This window comes from Chlorocebus sabaeus, chromosome 8, assembly GCF_047675955.1.
Source record: "Chlorocebus sabaeus isolate Y175 chromosome 8, mChlSab1.0.hap1, whole genome shotgun sequence".
In the NCBI taxonomy this organism is placed as follows: Eukaryota; Metazoa; Chordata; class Mammalia; order Primates; family Cercopithecidae; genus Chlorocebus; species Chlorocebus sabaeus.
The window spans coordinates 143,896,937-143,914,007 of record NC_132911.1 but is presented as its reverse complement, the minus strand read 5'-3'; the positions used below and the strand labels follow the sequence as shown (position 1 = coordinate 143,914,007).

Below are 17,071 nucleotides of genomic sequence, written 5' to 3'. Positions count from 1 at the left end.
GTAGAATTAATTATGCCACTTCTACTGTCCATTGCCTTGCTGATATTCTGTTACAATAACACTTACCTCACTTGGGTTTGTATTATTCAACAATCAAACATTTACATCCCATTGACATGCCAGTCAGCATGCAGGCGCATGAATAATACATGAACCCTGTCCTGAGGAGCTCACGGCTCAGTGTAGGAGGCAGACGTGTGCACTGAATTGAACTGAATTCCAACTGCACATCCTGTATTATTTCTGCTGCATGTTGACTAACCACAGTGAATGGATTTACCGGTGTGTCTCCTAGAAAAACATTGAAACTCCTGAATGACTAAAAGTCATTCAACTTGCTGCCCCCTCGTATACACGATTGCAGCGGCTTTCTGGTACGGTTCAGCATTTTACACATTTCTAGGGTCACGCTGGAGAGGTTTACAAAACAAGCTGATCTTAAGACAAAGTGAAATGCCTTTTAATGAGTTCTGTGAGTCCTGACACGTTCAGCGCCTCAGGAGCATGGATGGGAAATAAATAACACAGGGAGGGCTGAGGGGATGAAGACGTCTGGCCTGCCACTTGGGAGCTCCTGAAAATCAAACACCCAGTTAGTTGTTCGGGGTCTTTGGTATGTCATGTCTCTGTAAAAAAATGAGGAAAAAAGTACACTTCTTAAAATGGAACTACAGCACGATTTCACAGGCTTTTAGGATTAAGCCAGTGAACTTATTAAGGGGTGGGTTGTAGAGCAGAATATTGAGTCCTGGCTATACCCACTTCTGCATGGCCTGAGCAGCTTCCCTAAAATGGGTGTGATGGCAGGACCTATTCAGATAGGCAGTGTGTGGATTTAATGAGTCTGTAGATGTACAGTCTTAGTACCTGTTTTACGGAAGTACCCCATAGAAGTTAGATGGCTGGTGATGGTGATTTAAGTCACAGTAACTAGCATGCTGAATGTTTGGCTCCTCCCCCTTCTCTTCCTTCTGGGTTGTGTTTGGCAGGTGGTATTTCTTTAGTTTCATGTCTCCATTACAAGCCACTCCTGCTGATCTGGGTGTCTGATGTGTCCTGCAGCCATGACCATGGGGAGGCCTGGTGGGCATTCACAGTCCATTTTGACAAGGTTCATCTCTCAGTTGAAGCACGTTTAAGAAATGAAAAGCCATCCCGACAGGCAAGGATAGTGCTGTAATTATAGTGTTTGAATTTAGTTGTACAGTACTGATACGCTAGACTGATAGCTAAAAGAATGAGGTATTTTATAGAGGTCTGGGACCCTAGCAGGTTCACCTTTTACTTCGCAGCAAGTCTTCTTTCGGTTATATGCTCCCCTGGCTTGGGCAATTACTTCAGCAAGCAGTTGTTGAGCCTGTTCTTTGCGTAATGGTATTGTACATTTTACAGAAATTTTTAGATTGAGAGAAGCCTCATCTCTCATCTGGTCCCAGCTTTTGGGGGCTTCTCCTGTAACCCCCATACCATTTCTTCCTACAATCAGAGACAACCTCCCCAGAGGGGAGGGGCTGCATCTTCTTTATCTCTGTCCCCAGAACCTAGCATAGCGTCTGTCATGAGGATATTTTAAGGCTCCGCAGTAAGTGTCCATTGAATGAATGAAATGGGCAGTAATAGAATGTAAAAACCAAGGCTCATCACAGTGCTACAGAGCAGACAGAGGACTGGGTTAGTGCTCCAAGAATAAAAGAAATTATCAGCAAACATCTAAAATCTTTATGTTCCATAGATTATTATAGAGGAAGAAGATAGCAAGAGCCCTGTGTGTGAGGAGTTTTGAGTGAAATGTCAAATCCATTGCGTGTGCCAGGGAGCGTGTGAACGCAGGGAACAAGTCCAGAGTTAGTCACACAGGGCCACTCTCCCTCTTTTGAACCTCCTCGAGCCCTCCTGTTCCCTCAGGTCGTGTCTGAATGGTGGTCTCTCCGGGGAGTTTGTCTTGTGTCCAGTTTCCTGCCTAATTTCTGTCTCCTCTATCAGACCATGAGCCCTGGGAGAGTGGTCACTGGCCTGTTTGCCCACTGATGTGTTTTTTTGTGCCCGCTACAGAGCTTGACACACAGGAGACACTCAATAAATATTTATCTGAAGAATGACTACTTACTTTGCCAAAGGACAGTGATGCAGTTCTCACACTCACATCACAGTGATAGCTACAAACAGAAAGATCAACTCACACAGTTGGGTGCAGAGTGCTGGAGTCTGTCCTGGAGGCATGTGCTGGTGTTTGCAGGCGCGGCGGGAGGGCCTCCAGCCTAAGAGCAAGGGGTGGGATGGTTGCACATCTGCGTAGATAGCCTGGACCTGGGTACTAAATAGCTCTAGAAGATCCAGCCAGGCAGAGAAGGTAGGGGAGACATTTCTGGAGTGGGCACATGAGGGAGCAGAGGGAGCAGAGGTCTGGACTTGAGAAGGCATTCTGCATATTCAGGGACCCTATGCGAGGAGTCTGTTGGAGGCATCACCAGATGTCAACTTCTGAAAGGACGCGAGCTTCTTTCCTCCCTCCCTGCGCGCTCATACTGCATGGGGTCCTTTTTCCCACTCCTTGGCTCCTGTTTGGGGAGGCTTCTTTTCAAACCAAGGTGGGTCTAAAGTAGTGTCGTCAGGATGGCACCTCTGAGTGCCATTGGAGGAGAAGTAGAAGGAAGGTGGACAGGTTAGCTCAGCACAGAAGAGGCCCAGGTCGGTGCGAGCGCTGCTGCGTGGACAAGAGGCAGCAACTGCGTTCTGAGCTGCCAGAGGACAGAGGCACGGTGAATGGGTGTGAGGGCCAGGGTTCACCTCTTGACTCCGGGACATCGTAGCTTTGAAGGCTTAGGAAAGCTGCCTGATCTCTCTGAACTCGAGCTTGCTCATTCGAGTGATGTGGTGGGTAATGCTGGTGTATGGAGATTTTAGGGGGAGCCAAGGGTATGCTGTAAGCTAACTACTCTGCACTATGGCTGATGCTCATGCCTCCTCTGTCCTTAGTATAGGAACTTCAGACAGTGCCTGGCACAGAGGGAGAGCTCAAACACCTGAACGCTTATTGGGACTATCCTGTAATGGAAGTAGCAGGAAGTAGCAGGCATGGAAGCCTACGAACCCCAATCGTTGGTGGTGTTCTTGCCAAACCTGAATAATTATAAGAGCAAACACTTAACTGAGACTCAGTGGACCCTGTGCCCTGTCCTAAGTACTCTATATGTTTTAAACCCGCTAACCCTCACAGCAGCCCTAGAAGTAGGTACTGGTATTTCTGCCCGCTTTACTTGTAAAAGAAGGGGAAGCTGAGACCCCAGGAAAGTAACACAGCCAAGGGCAAGCTAGGAAGGTGAGGATCTGGGGTTTGAACCCAGGCCCGTAGTTTTGGTTGTGTTTAGCCACAGCTTCTGCAGCTGCCCACAGATATGTCAGCACCTACAGAAGAGCACAGTGGAAAGGGACTCCAGTGTCTCGTGGGAGGGTAGATTCTCAGAATACACGTAGAGTGGCAACCGAGCAGAACCAGGTGGGCGTGCCCGGGAGCCCTGCATGGAGGAGGTCACATGGAGTAGGCAGAGAACTGGCATGGCCTGAGAGAGCAGGTGGGAAGGAAGGAAGTCAGTTACCTAGCCAAGATGTCGTCAGAGCCCTTCTAAAGGAGTGGGAAGAAAGCAGCAACCCAATTGATGATATGATTTCATGTCAGACTCTCCTTTTCCTTCTGCTTTCTCAGCTGTAAGATGGCTTTGAAGTTTTTTTCCCATTTGGAGACAGATCTTTGTTCTTTCTCTGACTGAGTGACTTACCTTCTAAAGGATAAATCACATATGTGAGTATCCACACGTTCCCCTGAGCAGCCGAGGGCCAAATGTTGTGTGTTGAGGCGGGTTTCCGAACAGAGAGTTCACTAACCTGTTATCATCATGACATACCAAAGCGACCAGCATTTGGTACCCTTTGCCCCCAAAGCTTGACTGAAGTGTTTAGATTTTTATCCTGTAATTAGAGTGGCTATAATCGGATGTGATGCACTTTCTTCTACTTTCGGTGATTCTTGTTGACCCATTCCATCTCCCACTTTGAGTTTTGGACAATACTTCCCTCCAATTCTCCATTTCCCTTTCTGTCACTAAATTCCTGTAAGAATCTCATCCAATGGCCACAGCTTCTTCTGTTTTTGGGACGGAGTCTTGCTTTGTTGCCCAGGCTAGAGTGCAGTGGCATGACCTTGGCTCACTGTAACTGCCACCTTCCTGGTTCAAGTGACTCTCATGCCTTGGGCTCCCGAATAGCTGGGACTACAGGCGTGTGCCACCATGCCCAGCTAATTTTTGTATTTTTAGTAGAGACGGGGTTTCGCCATGTTGCCCAGGCTGGTCTCAAACTCCTGACCTCAGGTGATCTGCCCACCTTGGCCTCCCAAAGTGCTGGGATTACAGGCGTGAGTCACTGCGCCCGGCCCACAGCTTCTCGAAATCATATGAACATAGGGATTCATTCCTCAGGCTGTCATTAAAGTTGACTGCTCAACAATTCCATCATCCTTTTCCCAGCCATCTGTCTTTTCCCAGATCATTCTAAAATACTGTGATAGTATCAGTTTACAAAGCATCTGAACACCATCTAAGGTGGTAGACTGGGTGATGCTGAAGGGCAGCTAATATTCATTGAACATCTATTATATGCCAAGTCTTCCACTGACAGCTGAATGACCTGTTACATATGCTAACCTCCTTCCATGATTTCACTGGTTGTTGGGAGGATTAAGTGAGGTAACACGTGGAGTGTCTGGCACATTTGAGGTGTTCTGTGAATGACTAAGTAAATAAATGAATGTGACGTGGTTTCTAAACACTTTTCAAGGACGCTGTCCCCTGGATCTGTCTCTCTGTGTTAGTATCCTTCTTTAAGGAAACATGGAGACATAAACGCCATCTGTCAGGTGTGCTCCAGAGGGAGCTTGGCCGGTTCTGCAGGACCGTGCCGTGGTCGAGCACACGTCTGGCCAGGAATATGTCTGCTTATTTTGCAGCTCAGTTTGTCCTCGTGTTCTGGAGGTAGCACACCACGTATCTGTTTTTTTTCATGAGGATTTTGGTCAAGCTCTCCGTCTTCCACTGAGCTCCTGTGAGGCTCATTTCTAGGTTCTCCGACCAGGTCTTCATATTTGAACGTCACCATGAAATATCTTCATGTGGGAGGTGAATGTGACTTTGGAATCATTTGGATCTCGGATTCTAGACTGATTCTGTCATTTGTGACCGTGGATAAGTGACTTCATCTCTCTAAAACTGTCTCCCCATTCAGACCGAAGATGCTCAGCGTAGAGAACTGGTTCCCAGAAAGGGATGGTGGGAAAGCAGCAAGTTGCTCCTGCCTCCTAGGCTGGAGGGGCACCAAGAGGAGGGCCTTTGCAGAGCCTGGAAGCTGGGCCCTTCCTGGTAGGAGGAGGGCCCCATACTCATGGCTTCCTGTCCCCTGTGATGGTCAGGAGGGTTTCTTGCCCTACCATGTGGGGACAGCCAGACACCTAGCACGTGACACAGGACATGTGCACCTGACAGCAGTTCATTGGTCACAGACACTCACAGCTGGGGAAGGAGGATTCCATGCCATGTAGGGCCACATGGGGCTGCACTCAGGAACAGAGAGAGCAGCTGCCCAGGGGCTGGGGGAGGCGGGCTTTGGGGTATGGAGACAGAGGGCTGCCCCTGGCTCCCTGGGGAGGATGTGACCAGCTTATTTCAGTCCCTCCCAGACTGGCAGGGAACTGACACCCACTGCTCAGGATACACAGGGCTGCACCTGCTTTCCACGCCTAGGAAGCCTGCCTGGCTGAAGGACCCTGTGTCTGCAGGAGCAGAGTCAGGAAGGACTTGTGGTGAGGCCGTTTGGGGCCCTCCCAGTTTCTCTGAATGTCAAGGTAGCATGTCATACTGTGCCTGGGTTTTAGGAATTGGAGCTGGGGAGAGACACAGCTACTTCAGAGGGCACCAGCAATGGCCTCTCTGTGTCTCCTTCCTGTCCTCCTTCCTCCCGTGTTGCCTGAGGTTCTTACAGTGCTGTGGTCTTCTTGGTGCTTTTAGATAGTACTTTGTTGAATCTGTAAAATGACTCTGGTGCATTAATTGTTATCCCCGTTTTATACACGAAGAAACCTTGACTCCAAGGAATCATTGGTCTCCATGGCACTTGAGTTAGTCAGTGTCAAAAAGGCACCAAAGTCAAGGCCATGTGACTCTAACATTGAAGAATTTTTAATTAAAGACCACGGTATATGTGTAAGAAAGCAAGGGAAACACCTCTTCCCGGAGGCCTTTCCCAAGGTGCTGTCCTTAATTCTGTAATTTGATTTTTTTTTTTTTTTTTTTTGAAATGGAGTCTCACTCTGTTGCCCAGGCTGGAGTGCAGTGGCGCGATCCTGGCTCATTGCAACGTCTGCCTCCCAGGTTCAAGTGATTCTCCTGCCTCAGCCTCCTGAGTAGCTGGGATTACAGATATCCGCAGCCACACTGGCTAAATTTTGTTATTTTTTGTAGAGATGGGGTTTCAATATGTTGTCCAGGCTAGTCTCGAACTCCTGACTTCAAGTGATTCACCCCGCCTCAGCCTCTCAAAGTGCTGGGATTATAGGTGTGAGCCAAAGTGTCCTGCTTGGGTTTTGATTTTGTATTCTCTTTTTCTGAAGAGGTGTCTCATATTGAATATATACTTTCCCTACTACACTTGGATCTGTTTCTCTTTAAGGTGATGTAATACAGCAAATATTCATTGTGGAGAAATTCAGTTTAACTCTGATTTAGTTTATAAGACAAACAGCATTTATTTGGTCAGTGAGAAGAAGTTGCTCACTAAGGTATCAAGATGGCTTGGCTTGAGCTGGGTGCCTCTGGAGATGAACTGTTCTTCCTCCTCCCTGTGCCTTGTTCATAAACAGGGGTGATTGCCTTGCAGCACTTCCTGGTTCTGGAATGTTCTTGTCACTTTGATCTTATCCATTTTAAAAGCTCTTCGTTTTCCTTTGCTTTTGAGAATGCATCAGAATTTTCTAGGGGATTGGTAAGTCCCATACTGCCTCAGTTACAACATCCTCATCACTGTCATTGTTATTATTATAGAAAAATTGTATGGTGACTTCTTGAGCTGGAAGCTGGAAGAAACCCTTGCTCAGTTCCCTTTGCAGCCTGGGAAGGTGGCCACGTTCACCATCAACATCAAAGTGAAGCTGGATTTCTCCTGCCAGGAGAATCTCCTGCAGGATCTCAGTGATGGTAAGCACTTTCCTAATTTTAATTAGCACGTCAGGGTCCTAGATACAGTGTAGCAACCCCCATCCCTTGATGCCTGCTGTTTGCTGTTTGTAACTCACTTGTCATTCATTAACTCAAGCTGCCTGAGACATCTCCTGGGCACTTTGTTAACAGAGAGTTACTGTATGTGTCTGAAAGTAATAAAAGTACTTTTTATCTAGCTGATTTAATTCTCACTCTTTATTATTTTGTACTCATTTACCAGCAGGTCATTCTAAATTAGTGGAATGTAAGAATTACTGCATTTTTTCAAGTAAAAAATGCTGTGATTCTTTAGACATCTAATTAGCTGTGATGATAAAGTTTTCCTTCAAAGTCTGATGATATCTATAAGGAGGTGGAGTGTGGAAGACATGGAAGTTTACATTTGTTGTAACATTAGGACTGATTAGAGATAAGATTTCATAGATTGGCTGAGTGTGGTGGCTCACACCTATAATCTCAGCACTTTGGGAGACCAGGGTGGGTGGATCACCTGAGGCCAGGAGTTTGAGACTAGCCTGGACAACATGGTGAAACCCTGTCTTTATTAAAAATACAAAAATTAGCTGGGCATGGTGTCGCATGCCTGTAATCCCAGCTACTCAGGAGGCTGAGGGCAGGAGAATCATTTGAACCTGGGAGGCGGAGGTTGCAGTGAGTCGAGATCACGCCACTGCATTCCAGCCTGGGTGACAGAGTGAGACTCCATCTCAAAAAAAAAAAAAAAAAAAAAAGATTTTGTAGATTGATTATGCCAAATTATGAAGCATTCATTTGGAGGCAGTGTGGAGTCTATCCGCCAACTCAGGCTCCCCTAACAAAATACCACAGACAGAACAGCTTAAACCATCAAGATTTATTTCCTCATAGCTCCGGAGACTGGGAGTGTGAGATCAGAGTGTCAGCTGTGGTGATTTTCTGGTGAGGCAGGGCCCTCTTCCCGGCTTGCAGATGGCCACCTTCGTGCGGCGTCACCACGTGGAGGAGAGAGGGAGCTCTGGTGTCCACCCCTTCTAACAAGGGTACTCATCTCATAGAGGGGGCTCCACCCCCATTGCTTCATCTAAACCTCATTACCTCCCAAAGGCCCCACCTCCTAAAGCTGCCCCATTGTGGGTTAGGCCTTCAGTAGATCCTGCTGGGGCAGGGGGAGCGCAGCTCAGTCCCTGGCAGACGCCCTCCATAGAGTTTGCGCTCTGCACCCTCTGCAGTTCAAATAGCCAGCACGAGCTTCTTGTATAGCGCTGGTACTTGGTAACGTGTTCTTTTTATATTATTCACAAAGGTAGAAAAAGAGATTTAGGGTTGGACACATTAGAATATGAAAAAGTCAAGAGGATTTAAAATTATACCAAGACTTAAAAATGTCTGATGAAATGGATTTTGTTTGTTTGTAAACACCTTTATACCACTGAACTGCATTTTTTCTTTTTAATCAGTAGACAGAGGGTTACATAGGTTCTGACTTCTTTTCCCCAAGAAGGGGGTTTGGCAGAATAAATGGTGCCCAGCGCCTGCCCCTGGAATACTTGGGACTGGATATTACACGAGGGGTATGTCTTGGCATGTGGACTCCAGGTAGCAGTGAGGGAATGGTGACCGTGGTTTCTCGCATGGCCTGCTGGGGTCGTCTTATTCCTGAGGAACAGTGGGGAAGGCTTCCAAGGGGAAACCTTGGCTTTTTGTGTTTTGGTTGTTTGAATTTACATGTTCAATGCAGACCTATTTTTCCCTGTTATTATTGTGCTTCTGCCTTTTGTTATAGAGCGGACGGGGGCATTCTCTCTGCCCTTCTGAGGTCAGAGAGAAAAACTGAGCAAAATTGCAATTTGGGACTTGTAGTCTGGGAATACCTTCTTCTATCTTTTAAAATAAAACCAAATCAGACCTCGAATTATGGTCACCGAGTGGTTTGTAAATGTGAGACTGGCCTGACCTCGAATTATGGTCATGAAGTGGTTTGTAAATGTGATTTGCCTGATTACTGGTCAGGGCACATAGTGGTTACTCATGAGATGCCCCTTTATTAACAACAGTGAATAGGAGCTCTGGCTGGTTGTTCACATAGCATGTGACAGAAAGAGACAGCGAATCTCTAAGGTAAGTCTTACAGAGGAAACCAGGTCAAGTTTTATGGAGGAAAAGGTAGGCACGAAGTACCTCCCAGAGCTTGGTCCATGGAGGATGCCTTGTTATGTGCAGTTCAGTCTAGGGAAGCATGAGACCATTGCTGCGCCCTTAAGCGAAGCGGCTTTAAACTCAGTGGCAGAGGCTTATTCGTGGCCTCTGGGAACTGGGAGACGACCCCCTGTAGCTCACAGTCTAACAGTCTCAGAGACATCTAACGGGGGACCACATGTGGACCCAATTTGATTCTCAGGCATGGACTCGCATTAATTACGGTTACTGAAGTTAAATGCCGCTTAAAAAATTCACAGCAACCTGGATAGCTGTTGCACAAGCTGGGATCCTGGATTCAATGTGGGCCATAGACAGCTGGAAGATAATTAATGTTTATTGAGCATTGTCACATGTTGTGTATAAAGACTGGGCTAGCCACTTTTTTTCTGGCATTATTTCTATTTAATCTTTGTAAAAACTCTATAAAGTAAATGTTATAATTCCTATTTTATGAAAGCAGGTGGGAAGAATGTTCTAGCTTAAAGGAGATTGAAGAGATATAACAATCAAATGCTGTGCATGATCCTTAATTGTATCCTGGATTTAAAAAAGACTTTTTTTTGGGACAATTGAGGAAATTGAATACTATAAGATAATACTATTGTATCAATGACAAATATATTGAGTATGAGAATGAAATTGAAATTTTAGCAGAAAATTCTTGTTTTTAGGAAATAAATGCAGAAGCATTTAAGAGTGAAAGATCAGGCTGGGCGCAGTGGCTCACGCCTGTAATCCCAGCACTTTGGGAGGCTGAGGCGGGTGGATCACGAGGTCAGGAGACCATCCTGGCTAGCATGATGATACCCCATCTCTACTAAAAATGCAAAAACAAAAATTAGCTGGGCATGGTGGTGGCTGCCTGTAGTCCCAGCTACTTGGGAGGCTGAGGCAGGAGAATGGCATGAACCTGGGAGGCGGAGCTTGCAGTGAGTCAAAATCACACCACTGCACTCCAGTCTGGGCAACAGAGCGAGACTCTGTTTCAAAAAAAGAGTGAAAAATAATTTGCCTGCACTTACTTTAATAGGGTGAAGGAAAAAAAAAATACAATGTAAATGTGAATCTAGAGAGAAATAAAGTAAAAATGTCAAATTATTAAAAATTAGTGGCTTTAACTATTTACAATACCAAATATGTGGAATCGACCTAAGTGGCCATCAGTAGTGAATTGGATAAAGAAAATGTGGTGCATATACACCCTGGAATACTCTGCAGCTATAAAACAGAATGAAATCATGGCCTTTGCAGCAACATGGATGCATCTGGAAGCCATTATCCTAAACAAATGAATGCAGGAATAGAGAAGCAAATACGGCATATTCTCACATGTAAGTGGGAGGTATGCACTGAGTCCTCATGGACATAAAGGTGGCAACAACAGACACGGGGGACTACTCGAGAAGGCAGGGAGTGAGGGGGATAAGGGGTGAAAAACCAGTTCTTGGGCACCACACTCACTGTCCGGAGGACAGAATCATTCATTTCCCCAAACTCAGCATCACACAGTATACTCTTGTAACAAACACACACACGTACCCCCTAAATCTAAAATAAAAGTTGAAATTATATTAAAAAAGTGGCTTTGGATAAAGAGATACAGATCTTCATTTCTCTTCTTGTAACTTTTCTGTAGGCTTGATGTTTTTCAAAATAAAAAATAACAATAAAAAGATTTTGTGGAGCACCGTTTTGATATATTATTTTGGTTTCTAAATGAATTTTAGAAATTGTTTCTAAATGAAACATCAGAAAGCAAATTATTTCCCTTATCTTCAGATAACTTGGTAGATAGCTATCTTCTTCATATAACTAGCCTAGGGTAAGAGAAGTCAACTTTTCACACACAAAATAGGATATTCTTTTCCTATGATCCTTATAATACTTGAAATCTCTGATTTCTTGGAATTTTATGTTTAAAATTAGAAGTCCTGGAAGATGGTGGCAAACTGTCATAGGTTTTGAATATATGAACTATTCAGTCACATAGACTGAACAACTAGAATAGAAAAACCAGATACCCATAGGCAAAAATATACAGCAAAACCAGATACCAGAGTATCCCCACAGACCCCCAAATATAAGTGGACAAACCACTAATAACGACACGGTTTCACCGTCTGCACAAGAGGAAGCCGGAAACACACACCCAGGAATCCCCAAACAGCCAGGAGATACTCATTGGACAGCTCAGTGGGCCAAGTTGAGAACAGCAGTTGATATGTGGAGGAGTTTTTATGTTCCTCACCTGTGGAGAAGCTGCTAGGAACAGAGGTGAGATAGCAGAACCAAGGAAAGAGAAGGTCTGGCTGAAACTGGGGGAGGAGAACAGAGTTAAGTGGTCTAGAAAGTGATTTCTTATATTATTGAGTACCAACTAAAAACACAGAAAACAGTGTGTAGATTTACTAGAATTAGAAGAGCTGTCCTGAATCTCCTAAACATTCATGAAAACTAATTTCATGTAAAGATGGTCAACAGAAAAGGATTATGACCAAACTCTATGTAAAGTGATGCTAGTGAAAACATAAACAGTGAGATAACATACAAGAACGTGCTCAAAAGCTGATAAAAATTACAAAAACCCATAAGGAGCTAAAAGACATGAAGAAAAAGTACAAAAGAATAACATAAACCTGAATGAGAAAAACTCAGAAATGAGATGGATATAACTCAGGAAAGAATTAGAAGAATTTTTTTTTTTTTCCCAGCAGTGTGGTTTCTAGTGAGTTACATATACCTGCCAGATACATTAAGGGAAGCAGAAGATGAAAAGAGAGGAGAAAAAAAAATTGAAAGAAAGATGATTAAAGAGAAAGTGACACACTTAGAAGCTAGGCAAAGAAGATCTAACGTACGTGCATGCATGCATACATACATACATCCATACATCTGCTATGAGACACCAGAGAAGGAAACTGAAACAATGGAACCACAACATGTTAAAAACCATAATTCACAGAAAACTTTCTGTAAAAAAAAAAAAAAAAAAAGAAACAAAAACAACCCTTGAAACTATTGCATGAATGTGTACACTGTATACATGAAAATCTTGACCTAGAATGACCGAGAAATATTCTAGTTATATTACTGGACTTAAAGAAAGTCTTCTGGGCTTTCAGACTCAAATAGCAAGTGATTTATGAAATAAAGAAAATCAGATTATCATTGGACTTTTTGACAGCAGCAGTATTCCAGAAGTCAATAGAATAGCATCTATCTAGACTATGTCTAGATACTCATGTAATGAAAATTTGAGCCAGAGATTTGTAGGCACAGCCACACTAACTTTTAGGTATACAGGGCTTTGACAAATTGTTGTCAACATGCAAGACTGGAAGGATTAAATTCTCATGATTTCTTGAGGATTCTACTAGGGAAGGACAGCCAAAATAACTAGAGAGACGTTGTTATAAGGACTTGCGGTGAGCATTAAACATGTAGTTGCTTGTATAGCTAAGACCAAATAAGCATTCAAAGGGAGAAGATAGTATGTCATGGTAATCTGCTCTTACAGTATCCATCACAATAATTTAAAAGATAGGGGGAGCACAGGAAATCATATGCAAAAGTAATTTTTTTTTTTTGAGACAAAGTCTGGCTTTATCGCCCAGGCTAGAGTGCAGTGGCACGATCTCAGCTTACTGCGATCTCCTCCTCCTGGGTTCAAGTGATTCTCCTGCCTCAGCCTCTGGAGTAGCTGGGACTACATGCATACACCACCACACCTGGGTAACTTTTGTATTTTTAGGAGAGACGGGGTTTCACCATGTTCGCCAGGCTGGTCTCAAACTCCTGACCTCAGGTGATCTGCCCGCCTTGGCCGCCCAAAGTGCTGGGATTACAGGTGTGAGCCACTATGACTGGCCCCAAAGGTAATTTTTTTTTTTTTTTTTTTTTTTTTGAGACGGAGTCTCGCTCTGTCGCCCAGGCTGGAGTGCAGTGGCGCAATCTCGGCTCACTGCAAGCTCCGCCTCCCGGGTTCACGCCATTCTCCTGCCTCAGCCTCCCGAGTAGCTGGGACTACAGGCGCCCGCCACTGCGCCCGGCTAATTTTTTTCTATTTTTTAGTAGAGACGGGGTTTCACCATGGTCTCGATCTCCTGACCTTGTGATCCGCCCGCCTCGGCCTCCCAAAGTGCTGGGATTACAGGCGTGAGCCACCGCGCCCGGCCCCCAAAGGTAATTTTTAAACTGTTCTCCATAATTGTTTTGGTAGAAATAGTGTTAGTGCTATTTTTCTGAAACTATGTATCAGTGTGGAGTAAATGATTAATTCTGTGATAATCTCATTCTATCCTCTGAATCTAGTTTTGAACTAGGATTCTCATATGGAAGACAGGAAGTAACTGATGTCAGATTATGAGGTTAAGTAAAAACCTTGTAGTCTAGAATTTGAATAAAAAATATCAGTAAGGAATCATGAACTATTTGAAAATCTGTCGATCTCCCAGCCTCGTACACTGTCCGAGTCTAGAAACGGACCCGTCCAGCAGCAGTGAGTGTTCCTAATGCCCACCTCCTGGTCTTCAAACACACTTTCTCACTCAGAGAAACCAGCGCTTCTCAGAGAAGTAGCCAGTTCTAGATGTGGAGCAGGAAACAGAGCAGGAAGGTGATCTCGGATCATCTTGTCAAACTTGCAGCAAAGGGGCGATTAGAGAGCATTGAGGTTGTGCCGAAGGGCTCCGCCTGAGAGGTGACCCCTGGCAATTTGAGCATCAGTAAGGATGCGAACTGTGTTCCAGTCCATGAGTTCTCAATGCTGCTTGAGAGAATTGTTCACCCTTGGAAAATGATGGGGGAGCGATTTGTCATTTTGAAAATGGTAAGCAATGAGTATTTATTCTGCCTTTTCATACAGACCGTGCGATTGGACGATCTAATAACAGTTGATGAAGGGAGTCTCTCTTTATAGAAGTATTTGAGCTAACAATTGAGAAAAGGATGATAGAATTCGAATATCATCATTTTGCCATCCCTAATAGATTAATGGGTCGAGACAGTAAGCATCCACATAACAAAAGAAGAGACAGCCACACATTATGTTCCTCCTGCTGCAAGAACACAGCACCTTCTGTGAATCAGCAGTGGTCCAGAATCACACCTGAGGCTGATCAGCGCTCTGGCTCTAACTACTAATTTACAGGACTTCAGAGGGCAGAAAAGCTTGTTAAACTACACTGTGGGGACGCAGTTGGCCGTCCAGACTCCAGGAAACCCCGCAGTCCATGAATTGGTTCCCTCAACAAGTAAATTATCAGGGGGGAAAAGGGATGAAGGTCTGGAGATGGATGATGGTGGTGATTGTACAACAGTGTGAATGTGCTTCATGCTGCTGACCCCACATAATTTACAAATGGTTAAAATGGCAAACTTTAAATTATGTGAATTTTACAGACACACACCACAAAAAAGAGATGAAAAGGCTGTCTGTAGTTAGAGAGTTAAATGAGACATTTAAAAATAGGCACAGCTAAACTGTAGTTTCATCACGGTGTGCTTAGGTGGTAAAATGGCAAAGAGAAGCAAGGAAGTGACTAGCACAAAGTCTGGGTGGTGGGCCCTGTGGGTGAGTGAGGACATCAGCATTGGGATGGGCAAATCGAGGGCTTCTAGGGGGCTGGTAAAATTCTGCTTCTGGACCTGTGTGGTGTTTTCTAGGGTGTTTGCTTCATAATAATTCATTAAGCGATACATTTATTTTTGGCAGTTTTGTCAATCAGTGTTATATTTCATAATAAAGTGTTTTTTAAAAGAATAAAGGAGGTTGGGCGCAGTGGCTCATGCCTGTAATCCCAGCACTTTGGGAGGCCGAGGTGGGTGGATCATGAGGTCAGGAGATCGAGACCATCCTGGCCAACATGGTGAAACCCCATCTCTACTAAAAATACAAAAATTAGCTTAGTGTGGTGGCGTGTACCTTAATCCCAGGTACTGGGACGGCTGAGGCAGGAGAATCACTTGAACCCGGAAAGCAGAGATTGCAGTGAGCTGAGATCACGCCACAGCACTCCAGCCTGGTGACAGAGCAAAACTCTGTCTCAAAAAAAAAAAAAAAAAAAAAAAAAAAAAAAAAAAGAATTGGAGACACCTTAGTAATAATACTTTTGCATAATAGCTTTTTCATCTGATGAGATTGAAAAATTATTTTATCCAAGAAGGTTTTCATGAAGGAATTATCCGGAAGATCGAGCCAGGCTGCTGCGTGTGCCCTCTTTGTCTGAGGGACGTGTTTGAGCACAGGGAGCTGTTGGGAAGATTGATAAATTAGTGTTTTGATGTTATTGGGATTGATGCCTCAGATGAAAACTGCCTTCGGGGTTGCTGTTTCTTGACAGTGGGATGAAAGCATTACCTGCTTTGGTTTCCTTTTCAATTAATTAATTATTTAATTTGGTTTTCTTTCTCTGTGTACTTTTTGGCTTTTGGTTTTGTAAGAGAAATGTCAGCTTTCCCTGCTGACAGTTTCTGTTAGACATGATAATTAAATGTGGCATTTCAGTTTCAGTATGGGAAATAGTGATCCCTAGTACCACAGAATGAGACGAGACGGTAGATGTCAGCTAATCAATCTGGTTTACAACAGGAACCTGAGTCCCAGGAAGGTGGAATGATTTGTCCAAGGCCTCACACAGCAGCACCAGGGGCCCTGCCTGCTGCAGAGCTTGTCCTGCTGTTATCCACTCCTTCCTTCCCTTTGGGCAGAGGTCCCCAACCTTTTTGGCACCAAGGACCAATTTTTTAGCAGACCAGGGTGGCGAGGGGATGGTTTTGGGATGAAACTCTTCCACCTCAGATCACCAGGCATTAGATTCTCTTAAGGAGCGTGCAACCTAGATCCTTGGCGCGCACAGTTCACAATAGAGTTTGCACTCCTGTGAGAGCCTGAGGCCGCTGCTGAGCAGACAGGAGGTGGAGCTCAGGCTGTAATGCTCGCTAGGCTGCCGCGCACCTCCTGCTGTGCGGCTCATTTCCTAACAGGCCACAGACTGGTACTGGGGGTTGTGGGCCCCTGCCTTAGGGAACAAACAGAACAGTATTTCTAGGTCCATCTTTGTGGTACCTATAACTTCTGGTTTGCGGGGAAGTGAATGTCACAATTCTGTTGGACAAATGGAGACTTGATTTTTTGAAAAATGGGGATATGATAGCAGTTCATGTAAGGAATCTTTCAGTCCTTGTCAGAGAGGAGGGTAATAGAGAGTGGGCAGCAAACCTGGTCCTGTAAGTCATCTGCTGCTTTTGTATCTTGAGAAGGGATAGGTTGACTTTGGTGAGTAGAGTTCATTTTATCTCATGATTTGAACACCATGGGGAAAATATGCATATCTGTATCACACGGCTCTCCCACTAAACATTCATTCATCACAACACAGGGGCAAGTGTGCGCCTAGTTTTGGCTGTTGTCAACGTGCCACTTTTTTAAGGCTTTCCCCCACTCTTGTGTCTCTTCCTCTCAGCAGATGGTCTCTTTTCAAAGATCTACTAGAGGCCATCAGGCAGAAACCTTCTCTGCTGCCTCCTTTTCCTCTGGGATACACTTGTTTTCCCATCTGTTTCGTTCTGGAGGAAGGTGGGGTCCTCCTCTCATCAGAGGTGAATCGTCTGACTTGTGTTCCGGATCA

General features: G+C 44.7%; 1 protein-coding gene across 2 annotated transcripts in view; it reads left to right on the top strand.

Annotated features, from left to right (window-relative positions):
• Positions 1-17,071, top strand: part of TRAPPC9 (trafficking protein particle complex subunit 9) — a 712,655-nt gene that overhangs the window by 190,886 nt on the left and 504,698 nt on the right. For both annotated transcript variants that reach the window (XM_073018375.1, XM_073018374.1), the window contains one exon: positions 7,089-7,241. In XM_073018375.1, the coding sequence (XP_072874476.1) occupies positions 7,089-7,241 (153 nt within the window). The remainder of the gene's footprint in view (positions 1-7,088; positions 7,242-17,071) is intronic.